Genomic DNA, 18,848 nt, shown 5'->3' on the forward strand with positions numbered 1-18,848 from the left:
GCACTATCGGCTAGGGCCCATCAGGACTCCCAGGTACTATGCCAGGGGCCGGGTTCACGACCCACCATGGCGGGGCTAATATGGGATGTCACCCCAGCCACCCAGGGCCCGGGGCATGGTTAGCACAGCCCATCTGATTACACAACAGAGGGCTGATGAGGCATCAGGAGAACAGCCTACGTCCCACATCGAAGATAGGGGAAACTCTTTTCCCATGCTAGAGTATTAAAACATCAGTACAACCACTTTTTACTGGTAACAACTCCTTTATCCACTATTTATTTGATCTATATATATATATTAGTTTCTCACTCAGGCATCAGAGAGGTGTAAACCGTCCAGTACTGTTTACCCCTCTAACGCTGTGTTCTTGGTTCAGGATTTAGGAGTTGGATCGGTACCCCAGACGGTATAACATTCTGTGTGAGGTACCTGGAGAAATCCACTAGAAACATCTGTGAAAAACTATCACAGAAGAACAATTGATTGAGAAAACCCTCAATACCTTCCCTGTTAATGCTATGAGGTCCTCTGATTTATTCCAGACTCATGTAAATGCAAGACAGATCACAAATTTCCATAAGCTAATTGGAGCTATGGCATGTGTTGAAAGGCACAGCCATGAACTTTGTGAATGGAAAATATGGTAGGCCTCAAGATGGCTACCATGAGCACCATTCAATGGCTAGAAGATGTCGCCATGGATGATATGATCAACATGCTCATGAAGGTCCTCGCCAAAGTTGGCAAATACATGACCAAAGGAGTGATGACGTTGAGGGTTGGGGGTTGGACACCATGGCGCCACTTTTGACCATGGTAACACTATTCCAATGCCAATGGTCCTAGGGACCATTTATATTGTGCCAATACGCCTCAATCAAGAGAGCATCCTCTACATTATGTTTTATGGAGTGCTTGATCAATGGTGATCAAGATATCGAGTTTAAAAAAACTTTAAATCTGGCGATGAAGACAAAATGCAGTAGATTTTTATTTCGAATAGTCTTTTATTTTTCCAAGAATTATGTAATGGCAATTATGCCTTAATTAATAAATGACAATTTTGTCTTAACTCTTTCTCAAGTGGCGCATCCAATGAAGTATGATGTCTAGGAAAGTGATTGAGATTAGTGGTACTTAAGAGAGCCTCGCTCCACCGACATCTCTCTCTACTTTCCTGGTCATATTTGATTGGAGTTACCAAACGGATTGAGTAACTACGATTTGTCTAAGTTTGATTTTATTTTGGATTAGACTTTGGTTAAGAAACTTTGATGTAATCATTGGCTATTAATAAAGTGTCAATTCTTTTACTTAATGTCTTGGACATACCTTAATTAATTCAAACTTTATTTGAAAGATATAAAAGCCAATGGTTTTCATGTGGAAACACATTGTGAGAATGAACAAGAGTTCCTTTGCATCACCTCTAATGACTACGGACATAAACAAGTATTAGAGAAACTTATGTGTCACTCTAGTGGGTTGTATGCAACCACTATTCGAGTCATTGAATCCAACCATGTCATGAGAGATGACTTATAGGATTCTGACACATATATACTTTGACATGACCGTTTGGGTCACCTAGGTCATGACATGATGATCCGTGATACTAAAGACTTCACACGGACATCTCTTCTTCAGAACGAAGAGAAGTGAGAATCAAAAGTCGATTCAAAGAGAGCATTGCAACGCAGCTGCGCCTTAGGAGCCACCGCCATGCACCACCGGCCGGGCAACGCCGGTGCTGTGATCCCCTTGCGGCAAAATCATGGCTTTGAAGCCATGTATGGAGACTTGGCTCCTCTGTCTACTTCTCAAAGTAAATTGTGACATTGTGTCTCAACCAAAACTTTCATTGGTTGATTATAAGGCCAATCTTTCGTTCTGTAAAGCCTGTTTTTTATTTATTTTTAGGATCAAGACCATCCTATGTAAAGGACACTAAAGAAATAATTCCATTCTTACATAGAATCCAAGGTGATTTTGTGGATCGATTCAACCAACTTGCGGACTGCTTAGATGTTTTATGGTGTTGGTTAATGTGCGGATAAGCTGGTCACGTGTCGCGTTATCATCCACTTGTAATGCTGCTTATGATGAACTCCTAGCCCAGAACAAATGGCTACGGGCTCACTACCCAGACCATCCCATTCAGTCAATTTGACTTGATAATGCTAGAAAGTTTACCCAGACATATTTTCGATGACTATTGCATATCATTGGGTATTGATATCAAGTATCATATTCCCATGAACACACCCAATTGGTCTCACGGAAAAGCCACCATTAAAAGACTACAATGGTAGCCAGGACTTTGGTAATGCGCACCAATATTTTCACTTGGGTTATGCAATATCGCATGTAGCTATGCTAATTCGTCTATGACTCATAGCAGCCAATCAACATTTATTTGCGTTACAGCTAGTGACTGGGTTCGAGTCTAATATCTCGTACTTAAGCATATTTGAGTGTGCGGTTTATGTGCCAATTGCGCCGCCACAACACATCAACATGAGTCATTGCAACGAATGCATATATATATATATATATATATATATTTGTGTTGGACATAAGTCTCCAACCATAAGTCCGCTATGTAAAACCCTTGACATGCGATCTCTTTTTCACTGGATTTGCTAATTGTCACTTTGATGAGACAATCTTCCCGATTAGGGGGAGATTAGAACGTCAATTTTCAACAGGAACGACAAGAATTATCGTGGTCTGTCCCTACTATGTCTCATCTTGATCCCCTAAAAGTGACGAGATCAGATATACCTGCTGCAAACATGTCTGCAAGGATTGATTTCCCCACAAGAGGACATGGTGCCACCCAGAGGAGATGGGTACGGCACCACTACCATGGATGGTAGTATGGTGACGCCATAAAGGTGGCATAATGGCGTCATAGGCCATGGGTTCCGCTAGAGAGCGTAGGAGACCCATAGGTTCGATGGATTTTCGACCTAAGAAGAGAGTGAGTTTGGCACAACTTGATCCATTGATCATTGATACTCAAAATCCGTCTCATGAGAATATTCTGGATTGTGGTTATGTCCAAGAGACATCGTTGGGGGACGCCTCAATGTTAGAACCAATTCCTGAGAATATAGAGATCTCTACGAATTACACTAGTGTACATGAAGACGTGGAATTAATGAGACCAATGACATCGAACCTTACTCCGTTGAAGAATGCCAACGTAGAGAAAATTGGCCTAAATGGAAAGATGCGATCTAGGTTGAATTGGATTCACTAACGAAGAGGAAGGATTTCGGGCCTGAGATGCCAACACCTCCTAACATAAAACCTGTTGACATTAATAGGTCTTTGTTAGATAGCGTGATGAGAAAAAGAGATGATAATCTCGCCTTATGGCGCAAGGCTTCTCACAAAACGCCCTGGAATCGACTACGAGAAGACATATTCTCTCGTAATGGATGTCATTGCACTCCATTACCTTGTCAGTTTGGTAGTTTCCGAATAACTGAACATGCAGCTTACGAATGTGGTCACTACGTATCTTTATGGGGATCTAGATACAAAATATAATGAAGGTTCTTGTGAACTTCATTTACCCAAGTCAAGTGGCTCTAGACCATGGAGCGCGTTTGCAACGAGGTTGAAACGCTCACTAAAGTGACTACTTGATTGGGAAGGGATATGATGAACTATGCCCACACGTTTCCATGACAAGTTCCGGATTTGCAATTGTCGCGGTTTATGTTGGAACCCATGAGAATTAAGGGAAACCGCTGAACACCTGAAATCCGAGTTTGAGAGGAAAGACCTTGGGAAAACACGCTTTTGTCTAGATTCAGAACTTGTATACCATGTTAATAAATGCTTAGGCATTTTTATAAAGTCAAAGATGCACTCCCATGGTCGTCCGTAGTCTTGGCCCTAAGAGGGATCCGTTTCGTCCCAGGCATGATGAGGAAAACGTGTTAATAGCAAAAGTGCTTACCTGAGTACAATATGTATTGTACTTATCACAATACAAGACCGGACACCTTAATTGTTACGAACTTGTTGGCTAGATATAGCCCCGCGCTAACGCATTGTCATTGGACTGGTATAAAGACAAAATTTCGTTACTTAAAATGTACGATAGATATGGGCTTGTTCTATCCCTACAGAGAGAAAAATGACGGAAGAATGAGAACAGATCTCATTAGCCCAAGAGGCGCCGTCCAAGACGCCATGACCGGCAAAGCTGCCACCGCCAAGGGTGGCCGGCGTCATCCTCCTCCCTTACACCAAGACGATGGTGATGTTTGCTGATGCAGGGTATCTCTCTGACCCTTACAAAGGTCGCTCCCAAATGGGTTGTGTCTTTACCATGGGAAGCACCGCGATATCTTGGAGGTCTACAATGTTGCTACTTCCTCGAATCATGCAGAGACTATTGCTCTACATGAAGCTATGTGTAAATGCATATGGCTAAGGTTCGTAATTAGACATATTCAAGGAACTTGTGGTTTGAAGTCTACCACATATGAACCTACATGCATTTATGAGGATACTGCAGCTTGTATTGAGCAAATGAACTTAGGTTTCATCAAGGGCGACAACACCAAGCATATATCACCTAAGATTTTTTACAATCAGCAACAGCAATCACTTCTAAAGATTGAAGTGAATCAAATTCGATCAGAGGATAATGTAGCGGACTTATTCACTAAGTCGTTACCTAAATCCCCATTCGAGAAACATGTGAAGAGCCTCGGATTGAGAAAATTATCCGAACTCCCATGATTGTAGCTATCAGGGAGAGATGTCGACATCAGGGGGAGGAATGATGTCTACATGATCGATCTCAAAGAGTAAAGGACGTGTTGTGCTCTTTTTGTCCTTCGACCAGGGTTATTTTTGTCCCACATGGTTTTTGTTGCCTGACAAGGTTTTTAACGAGACAACGATCAAAACGTCATCACCAAGTTTGAGCGGCACAAGAAGGAGTGTTGAAGGATATCAACATTGAGTGTGCCTCTTCAAACTAGGGTTTAGTTTTAGAGTTGTAATAGGAGAGAAGGTCCTAGATTTCCTAATTATATTCGGATTCTATTTCCTTGTATGACAATATTATGTACTTTGTAAATCCTTATATAAAGGGCTCCTATTATCAATAATAGAACACACACAATTCTCCCATCTATTCTCTCTGCAATTCCATTTTCACTACAACAATTATTGCATTCATTCCGATAATTTCCTCAATTGAAATCGCCACGAACTAATTATGTGTTAGTTCTCTGTGCAAGCAATTTTGCATGCATATTGATACATTATGGTTGTAAAGCATGCATCTTACAAGAGATTTCATACAAATTAACGTGGCTCGAAGGATTCTCCCATTGAACTAGTTCTTTGATTCCCTCTTCTATCTCTCTTGTTGCTCTTATCAAACCACTTATGCAGAACCCTAAAGCACTCAAACATAAAACGGTTTGGCCCTTGAGCTCCTTACTTTGCTGACGATGAATTTTATCAACAACTTCCTTCGAGTGTAGGAGATAAGAACTTACAATCTTATCCATCTCTTCATCCTCTAAACCACAAACCCTAAAAGCATTTAGAATTTGCTGTTTTCCCAACTCCAGATTACAAGATTTGGCACTTTCTTGATCATCAAGCCTTTCTTTCTGAAGAACTGTTACCGACTCGATCAGGGTGATCTCCTTGAAGCAACTTATCAAAGAGCCAACCATCTTCTTGAAAAGTTCAAGATCACATTCCATTGTATGCATGAGGCCTTTCCAAGAGCCCTCAAGTAATTGTGAATTCTGTTCAAGAACTCCAATTGCATGACCACTGAAAACTAGGAGTTCCATCATTTTGGAGATAGAACCGATGAGTTTTCCATAACAATCACTGTGAAAAGGAAAGAACCAGAAATTAGGCTCCACATCGGCTTCTGCAATGAGCCTCCCTAATTCTTCAACATGAATTTTCAGACACTTCTGGTTGTCTTCCAATTGCGCTCTTCCAGATTGAAGACTCACCGAGTCAATACAATCATGCAATGCCCCAAGAGTCCTAGATAGTTGAACTTTTGCAAGAGTGCAAGCTCTTGTGGGTTGCAACAATAGCTCGACAATAATCGATGACGATAACCCTATGAATGTTTCTGTGATTCTTGCTATGGCAAATTCACTTGGAGCCCCAAAGTTTGTTCTGCCCAAAATTAGTACAGCTCCAATTACTGCAGAAATACCGCCAGCTTGGCCATACATTTTGCTTCTCTGAAGAAAACTGGTGAAAATAAACCAAGGAATTAGAGATAAGAGTCTAATGGGTAAGACCCTTTGGAACAGAAAACAACCAAATACTCCATATACAGTGCCCAAAACAGTCCCTTGTGCTTTAACATTTGCAACTTTAAATGTTGCTTCTCTAGCAGCAGCGAAACTGATAGCCACTGGGAGCCCTGACCAATAGCCATTTTCTTTGCTGAATATCAAGCCAAAGAACACAGCTAGACCCAATGAAATTGAGCATTTGAAAGCTGCCATAACCCTTTTGCTACTTACCTTCATGGAGAGGTTACTCCATATCACACTTTGTTTACTTGAAGTAACTGCTTCTTGTTTTTGGTGAATTACCAATTTGTCCTGTGCAGTAGTACCAGAACTTGTGGCTGATAAATTTCCAAGGAGGAGACTTGTACAAAACAAAAAGAAAAATGGGGGTAAATCCTGGTGGGTTTGTGGGATGGTTTGAAGTGTTTGGAGGCACCTAATATCAATTTCTGGTTTTGATTCAGGAACAGTTATTGCATCTTCACAAAGAATGCTTCTATTTAAGCTCAGTTGCTCCTCTATTAGTTTAAGTAGACCACTTTTGAGCTCTCCATCCACTACCCCAACTGGGAATGAAGGAGTACTTCTCAATGCCATTTCCATTCCTTTTAAGGGAATCTCCAAACCTTGCAATCTATCTCCTGGATTGACATTGCTGTCTCTCAAAAATTGTAGTGGAAGTCTCTCCCATTGCATGCTTTCCTGTACACAAGTAAACCATATTTTTGGATCAGCGCTTCTGAAATGAGAGATTGGTTTACGAAAATATTGTCTTGAGTGCGGCTACATATAAATTGTGTACCATATCGATCACACTAATTAAGGTGAGATCTGTTTATATAGATATCCTGTTGTCTATATTAGTGATATGATACACAATGTGGTACGAGCAGGAAGGATAAATTACAGTTTACTCCCTTGTACTTCTATATACTCCAACTGTACTGAAGTGAGTATACAGATTATAAATAGCACATATATGGTATCGTGGATATCTGAAGATTTGTTCTGTAAATAGTGCACATATACGAAATTAAATTACTCACCTGGTGGCGTTTGATGGTTTGGAAAAGCTTGGTTGCTGTGGAAGCCAAGGACTTTGTTTGAGAAATTGAAGCAAGTGCTGATGCGTTATCTTCTGCACAAAAAGCCTTCACAAAGAGCTTGAGCCTCTCCGAAGCATTCTCCACAAGCAGCTTTGAGTTCTGTTTGACCTGAAAAAGTAAAGTACTAATAATTAATGAATTTTCTTGCATTTCACTAGCTAAAAAGTCAATTTGGTTCGCTCCATGTAGGTTTAAGCTTTCTAGATTACAGTCGAAACATGCAACACTTTCTAACATTTCTTTCAGCCTAATATGACAATGGGCCAACACATATTCACAGCATATAGAGATTATTACAAGCTAGCTAGTAGTACCTCTCGACAAGCCAAGCGTGGGAATGGAACTAACAAAGCCAGAACACAAGCCAAGACCCCAACGGCCGTACTCGCTGCCACGTGCACAGGGTGCATGATGGCGTCCGTACTCCCACCCTTTATGAAAGCAATCACGTACACAAGCACAATCTGTCCCAAGGCTATGCGCTTGGACACCAAATGAGTGGCCTCTCCGGGCAGAACCGCCACAAATGCCGCCAGACCAACGGCCAGAGCCGTTGTGCTGCTTGAAAGGCGGGCTGGTCCAATCAGCCAGAGGCTCAAGATAGCCGGCCCGACGCTCTGAATAGTGGCGTAGAGGGCGAGCCAGAATCCACGGATCGTGTCACCTAGAGTTGCATCAGGAGCAATGAGAATAACAGTCACGTAGGAGAATGCCGGCAAGGCTACTTGGTGTCGTAGAGAGGGAGGGCCGTAGAGGGTGGTGATGGCTACTATGGTGCAAGCTAGAGCGGTTCGGAAGGCCGAAGCTAGGCATGTGAGCCACAAGGCTCGGGCACGGTTAGTTTGGTCTTGAGAGGTTGCCATTGCTTCTGAAGGAATAGTCCTTAGGGATGGTGGCCTTAAAGGAATAAGAGTACTTATCTCAGGGTCTGAAGGAGGGAGTTTATATAAGAGAAGAGGAAAGGCAATTGCGGATTCGGTACTACGGAAGGCTATAATGGAGCCTACTATGTGTAGTGAATGGATGATGCACAGATTGCTAGCTAGCTAGTGACGATGATAGTAGTGATTTGTGATGAAGACTTCATTTGTATAAAGAATCAAGGCACACATCACTACCAAGTATAGTGTATTTAGCAATCAGCACCATTACGTACCAGTTTGACACTGCATTTGGATTGTTAGGTTGGACTGTTGGAGTAAGAAGAAAGCATGTAACGAAAGTTATTCACTTTTGATATGTAGCTAGGTTTGTCAAGGAATTTATAGCTGGGCTTATCAACTAGGCTTTCGTTCAGCAACTAGCTCAGCTTAGAGGAACACTTGACTGCTTTTGGAAGAAAAGCCTAACCTTGGAACAACTTGGTGAATCAAGGGGGTTAAATACTGTTTAGTCCCTGTAATTTGCCTCTCTCATCGTTTCAGTCACTGACATTCTAATTTAATCTAAAAACTCTCTGATCTCACAATTTCCCTCTAATAGGTCAATTCCGCGTCAAATTAGGAGTTTGCATTGGGTGAAATGTCCAATATACCCCTATGTTATTCTTTTTCCTTTTTAATTTCTTTTTTTCCTATTTAATTTCTTTTTTTTTCTTTTTTCTTTTTCCTTTTTAATTTCTTTTTTTCTTTTTATTTTTCATTTTTCTTTTTTCCTTTTATTTTCTTTTTTTCCTTTTTTCTTTTTCCTTTTTAATGACCATCATATTCTGGTGCATCAGTAGCGCCACGTCAGCGAACCAATCCAGATCGACCCGAAACCCCAATTATTGTTCTCCATGCCGGCGGCCATTTTTCTTTTCCATCACTATTCTTCTTCACTTCTGGTTTTGGTCAACTTGGCCATCAAAAACCACCATTTCAACCAGACCCAAAATCCAAATCACCATTTTGAGCAAGACCCAAAAACCTCAGAGTCTGAAAAAATAGTAGTTTTCAGTGAAAAGTTTCCAAATTGAGGCCTGATGTGGAGAGCGAAAGTGGGAGAGAGAGAAGTAGGTTGTGAAAACAAGAGGGGAGTGGTTGAGCGGCGAATTTCCGAGCTGATTGGGATCTGCTTATGTTTGAGAGATGGCGTCAGCGACGATGGAGACGAGGGCGGATCCGCTAAGAGACAATGGAGGGAGATGACTTCAGAGAAGGTGAAGAAGTGATCGATAAGCTCCTAGCCTCTTGCTTTTGCTCGATGTCCATCTACACACCGCCAAGCTAGGTCTTTGCTGGGTTTGGTTTCAATTTGGGGAGAGAAACAGATGGGTTGTGGAGTTTGATCAGAATGCGATTGGTGGGTTGAGGAAGGAGAAAGTAGGCAGAACGAAAAAGAAAAAAAAAGGAAAAAAGAAATTAAAAAGGAACAAAAAAAAAAGAAGAAAAAGCAAAAAATAAATTAAAAAGGAAAAAGGAAAAAGAAAAAGAAAAAAAAGAAATTAAAAAGGAAAAAGAAATAATAGAGGGGTATATTGGACATTTCACCCAAGACCAACTTCTCATTTGACGCGGAAGAGACCTATTGGAGGGAAATTGTGAGGTCAGAGAGTTTTTAGATTAAATTAGAATGCCAGGGACTGAAACGATGAGAGAGGCAAAGTACATGGACTAAACAGTATTTAACCCTTGAATTTTTATGATATATTAAAAAAATTTGGGAAATTTTAGAAGTCTAAGGGTATTCAGGATTATTAAAAAAATCTGTAAAAGTCTAGGCGTACTCAATTTTGATTTTTAAAAGCATATTTCAAATCCATGAAATTTTGGAGATTCAATAATGACTTTTATTGACTTTTAGTGAGTGACAAAAGTTTATCAAATTCTATCGGAGTCCATATTTATATTTATCTTTTATCTTAACAAATCCATGTTCATCTTTTAAAATCTATGGAAATCTTAAGATTTTATAAATCTACTACTTTAATTCTATAGAATTTTGGAAATCCATGAATTCCTTTTAAATCTATTACTTAAAAAAATATATAAATCTAAATACAATACACCCCCTTAATCACAACCCGATTAAGAGCTAGTTTGAGATTGCTGTGACTTTTAAAAAAGAACTGCTACTGTTGTGTTGTGAGAATAATCAGTTGTGAGTTAAAATAGTTTCATGTTTGGTAAATAATACTTTAAAAGTGCTATCAGTACATAAAACAACTTCAGAGCGTGTTTTAATTGAAAGCAGTTTCTAAAAGTAACTTTTTGGTTGCTTCTAAAATCTACTGCCATGTAGTGACCTATAATTTTTAATTAAAACTGTTTTTTATGTATTTACCAAACACAATATAATCTAATTTTTTTTTTTTTTTTGAAAAGAATAATCTAAAATTTTAGACATAAGTCGATTTTTTCAAAAGTAAAGCAATTCTAAACGGGGCTGCAGTATCTGGAAGGATTGCAGCTTCTTGCCACTTTAACTAATGAAGTATGCCGGAATTGATAATCAACTATCACATAATGTGATAGTTGATTATCAATTATGTGGTCAACAGAGTGCTTTCCGGAGAGGTGTATGATAACACCATTTCTCTTTATGATACTTGATCTACTAAACTTTTGCTTTTGAGATAACCTAATGACCTGTAAACTGCTGAGGTCAAACTTTTCCTTTTGGTCTTTAATTCAACAAAGGCGCGCGGGATAGCTGCGCGCAGCCTGCAAGAACTCATCAGTCTAATTTTCAGTCAAATTCAGGTGGATAATACATACAAAAGTATGTGTATGAGCATTTGGACTTGAAATTTTGATACACTGGTCCAAGAGCATTGCATGTGATATCTACTCTTGCTAGTAGGATAGAGATATAAACACCATTTAGTATTGATAAAAATTGTCGCTGCTCATCCAAATGTCTAACCAGAGCCAGGTAATTTGCTTCTCAGCTCGAGGAAACTTGCAGCACAAGGATACTTCGGCACAAGGATAATAATAATCGAGCAGATGGAAAATCATAAAATTTAGGAACTCCATCAAATCTTTTAGATGTACAAAGTCTCCTAGCTTGGGCACAAGGTCATCACTCAAGTTTCACCGCAACAATCAGATTCTTCCCACCTCACATCCAAGCACTACGATAACCATTATTATACATCACATTCACACTACCATAATCACAAAAGCAAAATCCAGTGATCGATTACTAAATGCATGAGCTGCTAATCCAAGTCGTGCAAAAATCCAAAGCGACAATCCAGTGAAACAGGAGACTTTATTGACAATTTGAAGGACAAAGCATTCTACTAGCTAGATCGTAAAGCCATAAACAGTGGCGAGTAAAGGCTAAAATAGTGTAAACAAAGTGGGGTTTCCATAGATTTCCACTCAACACTTCAGTCCTTAATGTACCAAACTTGCTCCTTCACAATAGGCAAAGGTCAAATCTGGGATGGGGAGGAGCTATAAATCATCTAGTGCTCTTATCAAATATAATAGTGCCACCATCTGTTGGTTCAAAAGCAAAATTGCAGCTTCCTATATATGCCCGACCTAATTTTGTAAGCATATGCCTTTATCACCTTATGTATAAATCGTACATTAGGAGCACATTTAAAAGAACCTACAAAACCACTCTGTTAGCTGACATCAAAAGAAGATTAAAATAGAAGAAAGCTTTCATGGAAAATGGCAGCCCTAGCCGCACGAGTTGGGAACATATGCAAGACAAAGTGTATATATTTGTCTAATAGACTAATAGTGCCCTAATTGTGCCACTGGGTCTGAGCATACATATATATATATATATATATATATATATATATATATATCTGTCCTCGGCCCATGTACTTTATTATTTGAAGGCTATAATCGCTCCCTGGTGTACTGGGGATAGATAATATACTCATATATTGCCTTATAATGGAAAACTGATACAATTTAGACCACAAAAGAGAACCTAATACAAACAATATATTTATAGATGCAATATTACTATGAAGAAGTTATCTGAGAAAGTCTACCATGACTTTCAGTTGCTTCCCAAAGGACTATTAACATTGATATCTTTCACTGTCAATTTCCTAAAGCAATAATGTAATAGAGAGCATACTTTCATTGCAAATTTATAAAGAGAAATAAGATAACCACTCCAAAGAAAAACTAGCCTTAACCTAATAAGAATATACTCAACTGCCTCTTTAACCATTAGAACAGTCGGGTTATGTGGATAATAAGTTCTGCATAAAGATGTAGATACATCTCTATCCCAACACCAAAAAGGAAGAAAATAGTGCTATCTGTGGAAATTTGATGACATTAACCTAACAATGAACATCAGCCATCCTATCTATTCAGAATTGGAAGGGACACATTTCATAGTATGCTGTATAAAGTAAAAAAAATCAAATTATCAAAGCATGGAAAATGGAAAAGGAAAAGGAGTGATCTCTTATTTTAATGTCACTAACTATAAGATCTTCATTCATTATTCCCAGAGACGTGAAAATTGGTGCTAATACAATCAGCTTAACAATATTCAACACAACTTTGCAGGTTGCAAGTTCGCAATTATCTAATTCCGTCACATGAGGTTGCAACTCATGCCACCCTACTTTCTCCATTATCACGTAATTTCCACCCTCAAATACTTTTAGGCCAACTGCCAATAGTTCTACTATAGCTGCTAACGTATAAGTTCTCTCCCTGTAACAGGTAAAAATCACTTTTCATAGAGTCTGAGCCTTCTATGAGGAAATATAAACAGTAAAGTTTAATTCCATTCAACAACATTTGTAAAGATATACCTATACTAACTTCTATTATTGGAATGTACACACCCACAGGCACTAGAGCTTCTGAAGATACAACCATTATCTTCCTTACCAATAAGGGCCACATCAAATAAAGAACATTATAACATTACTTGGGAGAGCATACTTTATAGCTTTGAGCTTCCCAAATAATAAAATCACACTAGTGTTTCCGTTTAGACGTAACTAAATTCCCCATGTCCATATCAATAACAACTTGAAAATCTCAAAGAGCGACACTATCTCATTCAACACCAGGAATAGGAATTAGGAAGTACAAATGGGAAACAGAATTATGTTCCACTAAAGGAGGAGAGGAACAAACAGGATGTCCCAAGGAACTTCTACTCTTCTATGTGAGGTAATGATACTGGGGATGCAAATTAGGTCACATTTTTTGGTCATAGGTCGCACATTAGTATCTGTATCTATACATCCACCTGCAAGTAAAATTCATGGTATTTCCTCGACAATAGAAATGCAGACTTCCGGCGAAGAAATCAAAAGAACGGATTTATGCTTACCAATGCGATAGCAGACAAATTTTTATTGACAAACAAGTATTGAATACAATTCTAACAATGACACACCAAAATGGAGAAGTATAGGTCAACTGTTAAACATAAAAGTATTTGGTTAGAAGCAAAAAAATGAAAACTTGATGCTTTATTCAATCATTTCATAAATCAAGCTAATAATACAACTTATGCCACCAAATATACTAACTAATATATGACAAGACATCCCGTCCACGGGAAACTTATAAGATACATGGATAGGCTATTTTTTGAAGAAGACACTTCAAGAAATCAGCTAGAGAGGGGAAAAAGAGTTTTCCGGCTCCTGTGATCTTACCTCATGAAGAAGAAAAGGGACTGCTTCCAGGGTCATATAATCCAGCAATAAAAGCTACTAAAATCCAAAACATAAGGATGCTCACTATGGCAGTTCTCAGCAGCTGATCACAGTAATGGTTCGGTTCAACCTCGGTCTCACAAGTTGGACTGGGAGAGCATAAACTCCCATCCTCGCGCGCACACACTTTCAGCTCTCTCTTCATAATATCATTTGTGCGAGGCTGCTGCATATCTTTCGTGTTAATTTCTGAACATATTCTGCACATGCATTTGCCACCAAGACATGAAGGGAGTGTCTCTAGGCACTCAGAGAGAATCTTCCAGTACATCTTCCCTTCAATTCTCAACTTTTCTCTGGTGTAAGGTTTCAAAACCTGACGAAGAAACACAGGTACTTGTTAGTTTATATATATATATATATATATATATATATAATTTAGATTTAAGGAAGTTCCAAATATTCAACTACAGCAAAAGTTCTAAATACAGATATAACTATGAAAGCATAACCAGGCCTTCATACAAAGAAAAACAGCACCTTGAACACGTAAATTCAAACACAGATGGGAATCAAAGTAAGTATCTTACTTGGATGAAAGTTTGGGCAATAACACGAAGCATTGGAGGAAGCCGTACAACAAACAGACAGCCAAGACGGTTGGGAAAGTGATCTTGCAATAGCGAAGAACAGGTTCTCAATACTTGCATGGGAATTTTCAATGGAGTTAGACCTTCACAATCTACTACAACTGTAATTTGAGAATTGTTGGCATCAAGTAAATGAAAGACTCCATGATCAACTTGAGAAACTGCAATCACATCATTGATAGCTTTTAGAATATATCTTGTAAGAGTGAAGCAATGAGTAAAATAAATATAAATGAACTTATGACCAGAAGCATATATTCTTTGAGACTGCGAAGGAAGGAAATCACATAAAGGATTCAACTGAACCATATCAATATTAAAATAATTGGGTTTTGTTAATTAATTTTAAGATGCTTTGTATTTACAAAAATAAGCTTTACAGTAAGTACTTGAATTTACAGGCACTTCCTTAACATTAATCGCAAGGCTTACAGGCCCTTACTTAACGTTAACCTCAGTTGATTATGCACATCAGTGATCTTACACTGACCTTGCAGAAAGAGGGGAATAAGAGCGAATCTGAATAGATTACACTGATAAGAAAGGATGCTATCAGAAATTCAGAACCCAAAAAAAAATTTATTTGAGGGACCAAAGAAACATACTGATTGCTTGAGCAAAGCAAGGTTTATCGTGAGATGGCAAGCTGATGCAAGCTAGTCCAAGCCGTACTATAAGGCAAGGTCGGTGTTTCACATCAAATCCATGCCAGAAAACCATATTTGACCATCTCTCAAGCTCCTGTACTGAAAGAATTCCATACGTCTCTCTCCACCTGATCGTCTTCTTTATTGCAGACAGAAAGCTTGAGAAGTCTCTGTTAGCAGCTGTGTAGAACCTGCGAAGTTCCTCCTCATCAATTCTGCATAAACATTAGCACGTCATGGTCCGCTGCAACAAGAAGCAGATAAGTTTATATGTAGGCGTAGAAAACATTAGGTGAACCCTCAGAACAGTACAGCAAGGTAAGCATTTGAGAAAAATAATAGGAAAGAACATGCAGAAAGATTATAATTTTCTTCAGTAACAACTCATAAATGAAGAAAATGACAATAATACTTCGTTGCATTGAAAGCAACTAATTTTTTATTATTTTTTTTATAAAAACACCTTTAATTTTTGATAAGTTTAGACAATAGAAAGTGGAGATAGATATAAAACATAATGCGTCTCTGCTTCAAAACAGGTTCTGAAGTAAATTTTAAGTTATGTTATGTTATTTATTATTATTATTATTTTTGCTCCTGATAGGCAGTGTAAGGCATGCAATATGATAATTCTGGTGGAAATAATTCTTCTACTAGAGAAAGAAAAAAGAATAATAAAAATAAATAAACAAAATTAAACACATTGAGAATTCCTTACAAACATAGAAATTGATAACCGTATTTTTTTCCCTTCCATTTTTCATTCTGTAATTTGTAACTTAGATCAACCTCAACCACATCCCAATCAGGAATCTAGCTCCAAAGACATAAAAGGATATACAGAACAATATTGTAGATTAAGTGTTGGTCATACAGAAGTAGAATAAAATTCCAGAGACTTATTATGAGAGGGGAAAAAAAAAGACGATAATTTCAAGAATATATCATAGTTATTTGCACTAGGAAATGAAATGCTTTATGCAGAATTTGAGTTTTTGGCACATGGGGATGACACCTTTCTGGCAAGCTAAGGCCTTGTCTTTCGAGCTCGTTATGAAGTTGTATCAACCATCTTTCAGATGCTACATTTTGAGGCACTTCTTCAGAAACACTGCATATTACAGAAAGGCTGTGAACTTATGGTTTTTAAGATAACTCGTAAGAAAAACAAGCCCATGGAAGAAGACTGATAGATGGAGTAAAATTAGTGACTTCAAACGAGCAATAAGGTAAGCAACTGTCATTGCACTACGGATTTTTAAATAACTATTCATATAGCGTATACAATTGCGATTCCACAAATACAACTCACCAAAGTAAGCAGATGCTATTGAATCAACATGTCGTAAGGTAAAGATGACTTCGTAGTACAAGTATTCATCTTATAACATTGTCAATAAAAAAGAATGCATCAAGTGCCAAAATTAGAAGCCTCATTTCTCTGATTACCTTGTATCCAAAGCAGACTCTGCAGAGAATACTTCTGGCTGTACTTCTGGACGCACATCAGAATTGTTGACATCATCTGAAGCTCTAGGACCGAATTCTAATTCATCAGTAAAAGCCGTTGCAATGGAGAGGGCTAGTAATGGCTTCGATACCGTCTGGAAGAATGCAACTATATTGGCCATCAAATGTCCCACATAATGATACAGGTAAATACAAAATTGGGAAATGGAACAATCTCAATATCATGAACTTATGTCAGTTCTGTAAGACCACATATATATTCAGTTTAGCTGTTGGTAAAGCCGAACAGTCTGTACAAACAAACCTGCAAGTTGTCGACCAGAGCCTTGAAGGGAGCGAATCTCCGAAGCCACTTAAACGGTGGATAACACAGAAATTGCAAAGCCTGGAAGCCGCGCCACAGCCAGGGGCACTTGGCCCTGAAGAGCCTCCGCGCTGCCTCCAATGCAGCCACTTTGAGCAGAAACACTGCTGCCTGGCTGACCACACCATTATTACCAATTCCAAGTGCTCCCAAGCTTTGCAAAGAGGCCTTAGAGCGCGAAGCAACTAAGTAATTCGGAGACTGCTTTTTCCCAGACATAACAAGCTTGGCCTCTTTAGGGATCCCATACGAAGACGAGTCTCCCATTGAGATTAGTAAACCACAAGATTAATGATCTTGCGAATTCGAGTATAATCAAAACATGATTCGTACAGATAAAACCACCTGCAATTAGTAATTGATTCAGATCAGTTCAGTAGCAATTGAATTGTTGAAGCTAATCTCATAGAATTAAGAATCGAGCGACAACTCTCACCTGAAACCCGGAGTGATCGGCAGAGTGGAATGATCTGTTCGGAGATTCCAATCTCGGAGAGAAGGAAGTGAAGCTAGGGTTTGAAGTCAGTGGAGCTCTGCAAATTTGTAGGAGGGTTTGGAATTGATATTAACGGTGATAATTTGGCGTGGGTATAAAAGAATGGGAGTGGCATCACATCGGTGACAGACGGAAGACGAAAGGCGAATCAATGAGGGAGGGGGCAGGTAGAGTCAGTCCCACACGTGAGCTGAAAGACACGTGTGCGGTGGGTTTAAAACTGTGGGGGAGATTTGGCGGTCAAAATTGGTGATCCGCGGACTTCACGGCCCTTCTTTCTCTCGGGGAACGAAATTATTATAGTGTAAATATAAGTGTGACTGTAATTGTAGCGACCGTGCTAAATGCCTGCAGTGACAGTGCTAAATGCCTGCAGTGACAGTAGTGACTGTTTGAACCCAAAATGAGCATTTTGGCCTGACAAGGAGTGTCTTGTAGAAAACCTATTTGCTAAATGACAGTAAATCTTGATTAAGTCGCTCTAAATCACGGAAAAGTATCTCCACCATTGGATGGACAATCGAAGAGTCAAACTAAGTGTCAGTAAATCTTGATTAAGTTGCCATAAATCTCAGAAAAGAAAGGATTATTGACGCGTGGGGGACCCGAACGGCTTTCGAGGAGGTAACTGTTCTATTTTCAATATTATCTTCTCACAACCGTTTTCAATAGTAAGTTAATGCGAAGTCCTAGTTAGTGATTTTTCGTATTATACGCGAATAAAACACGTATTTACGTTTTATTCAAATATACTTTTGTACTTCGTATTTTTGAAAGGGACTCCTTAAATTTCCTGTACTTTTGAAACCGAAAGTATTATACAAGTACTATACATGATTTTTACGTTCTTTTCCGTATTTTACACATATTATTGAACAAAAATGAATATAAATTAATATTTCTAATTAAAATATTTAATTATTTAATTAATTAAAAATATTTTGCCTAAATTTTCAAACAATTATTTGATAAAATGTCCGAATAATACACGTATGTATTTTTCGCGTACTATACACGTCCCCTTTTTTATTAACTATGTGCGAAGTTAAGACTCATTAAGAAGATAAAACCAAGAGTTTTGGGTTGGGGCAGCAAGTGAATCCAAAAGATAAATATTAGTTAAGAAATAAAGATGTCGTTGGTACTACGAGAAGAATACATATGTGTGTGTGTGTGTATTTTGGACTACAATTGGGCCTAAGGAAATCACTACTA

At 38.6% G+C, this 18,848-nt stretch overlaps 2 protein-coding genes across 2 annotated transcripts; both read right to left on the minus strand.

The window, feature by feature from the left end:
* Window positions 1-5,176: 5,176 nt before the first annotated feature.
* LOC112167248 lies at window positions 5,177-8,562 on the minus strand. The gene is made up of 3 exons (XM_024304251.2): window positions 7,732-8,562; window positions 7,358-7,525; window positions 5,177-7,013 (listed from the first exon to the last, which is right to left on the minus strand). The coding sequence occupies exons 1-3, from the start codon at window positions 8,278-8,280 to the stop codon at window positions 5,298-5,300; spliced, it is 2,433 nt and encodes an 810-aa protein (XP_024160019.1). The 5' UTR covers window positions 8,281-8,562; the 3' UTR covers window positions 5,177-5,297.
* A 5,225-nt stretch (window positions 8,563-13,787) lies between these two features.
* LOC112168072 lies at window positions 13,788-17,796 on the minus strand. The gene is made up of 7 exons (XM_024305193.2): window positions 17,574-17,796; window positions 17,078-17,482; window positions 16,753-16,907; window positions 16,319-16,414; window positions 15,262-15,518; window positions 14,597-14,817; window positions 13,788-14,382 (listed from the first exon to the last, which is right to left on the minus strand). The coding sequence occupies exons 2-7, from the start codon at window positions 17,402-17,404 to the stop codon at window positions 14,008-14,010; spliced, it is 1,431 nt and encodes a 476-aa protein (XP_024160961.1). The 5' UTR covers window positions 17,405-17,482; window positions 17,574-17,796; the 3' UTR covers window positions 13,788-14,007.
* Window positions 17,797-18,848: the final 1,052 nt, after the last annotated feature.

This window comes from Rosa chinensis, chromosome 5 (assembly GCF_002994745.2).
Source record: "Rosa chinensis cultivar Old Blush chromosome 5, RchiOBHm-V2, whole genome shotgun sequence".
Taxonomy (NCBI): Eukaryota; Viridiplantae; Streptophyta; class Magnoliopsida; order Rosales; family Rosaceae; genus Rosa; species Rosa chinensis.

What these genes read in the sequence shown, in the direction of transcription:
- LOC112167248 (XM_024304251.2), bottom strand. Translation starts at nt 8,280, where the DNA reads ATGGCAACCTCTCAAGACCAAACTAACCGTGCCCGAGCCTTGTGGCTC. An exon ending in CACGCTTGGCTTGTCGAGAG is followed by an intron (nt 7,526 to 7,731) that starts GTACTACTAGCT and finishes TTACTTTTTCAG; the next exon opens with GTCAAACAGAACTCAAAGCT. An exon ending in AAACCATCAAACGCCACCAG is followed by an intron (nt 7,014 to 7,357) that starts GTGAGTAATTTA and finishes ACTTGTGTACAG; the next exon opens with GAAAGCATGCAATGGGAGAG.
- LOC112168072 (XM_024305193.2), bottom strand. Translation starts at nt 17,404, where the DNA reads ATGGGAGACTCGTCTTCGTATGGGATCCCTAAAGAGGCCAAGCTTGTT. An exon ending in GAGTCTGCTTTGGATACAAG is followed by an intron (nt 16,415 to 16,752) that starts GTAATCAGAGAA and finishes TGTAATATGCAG; the next exon opens with TGTTTCTGAAGAAGTGCCTC. An exon ending in TTGCCCAAACTTTCATCCAA is followed by an intron (nt 14,383 to 14,596) that starts GTAAGATACTTA and finishes TTTCTTCGTCAG; the next exon opens with GTTTTGAAACCTTACACCAG.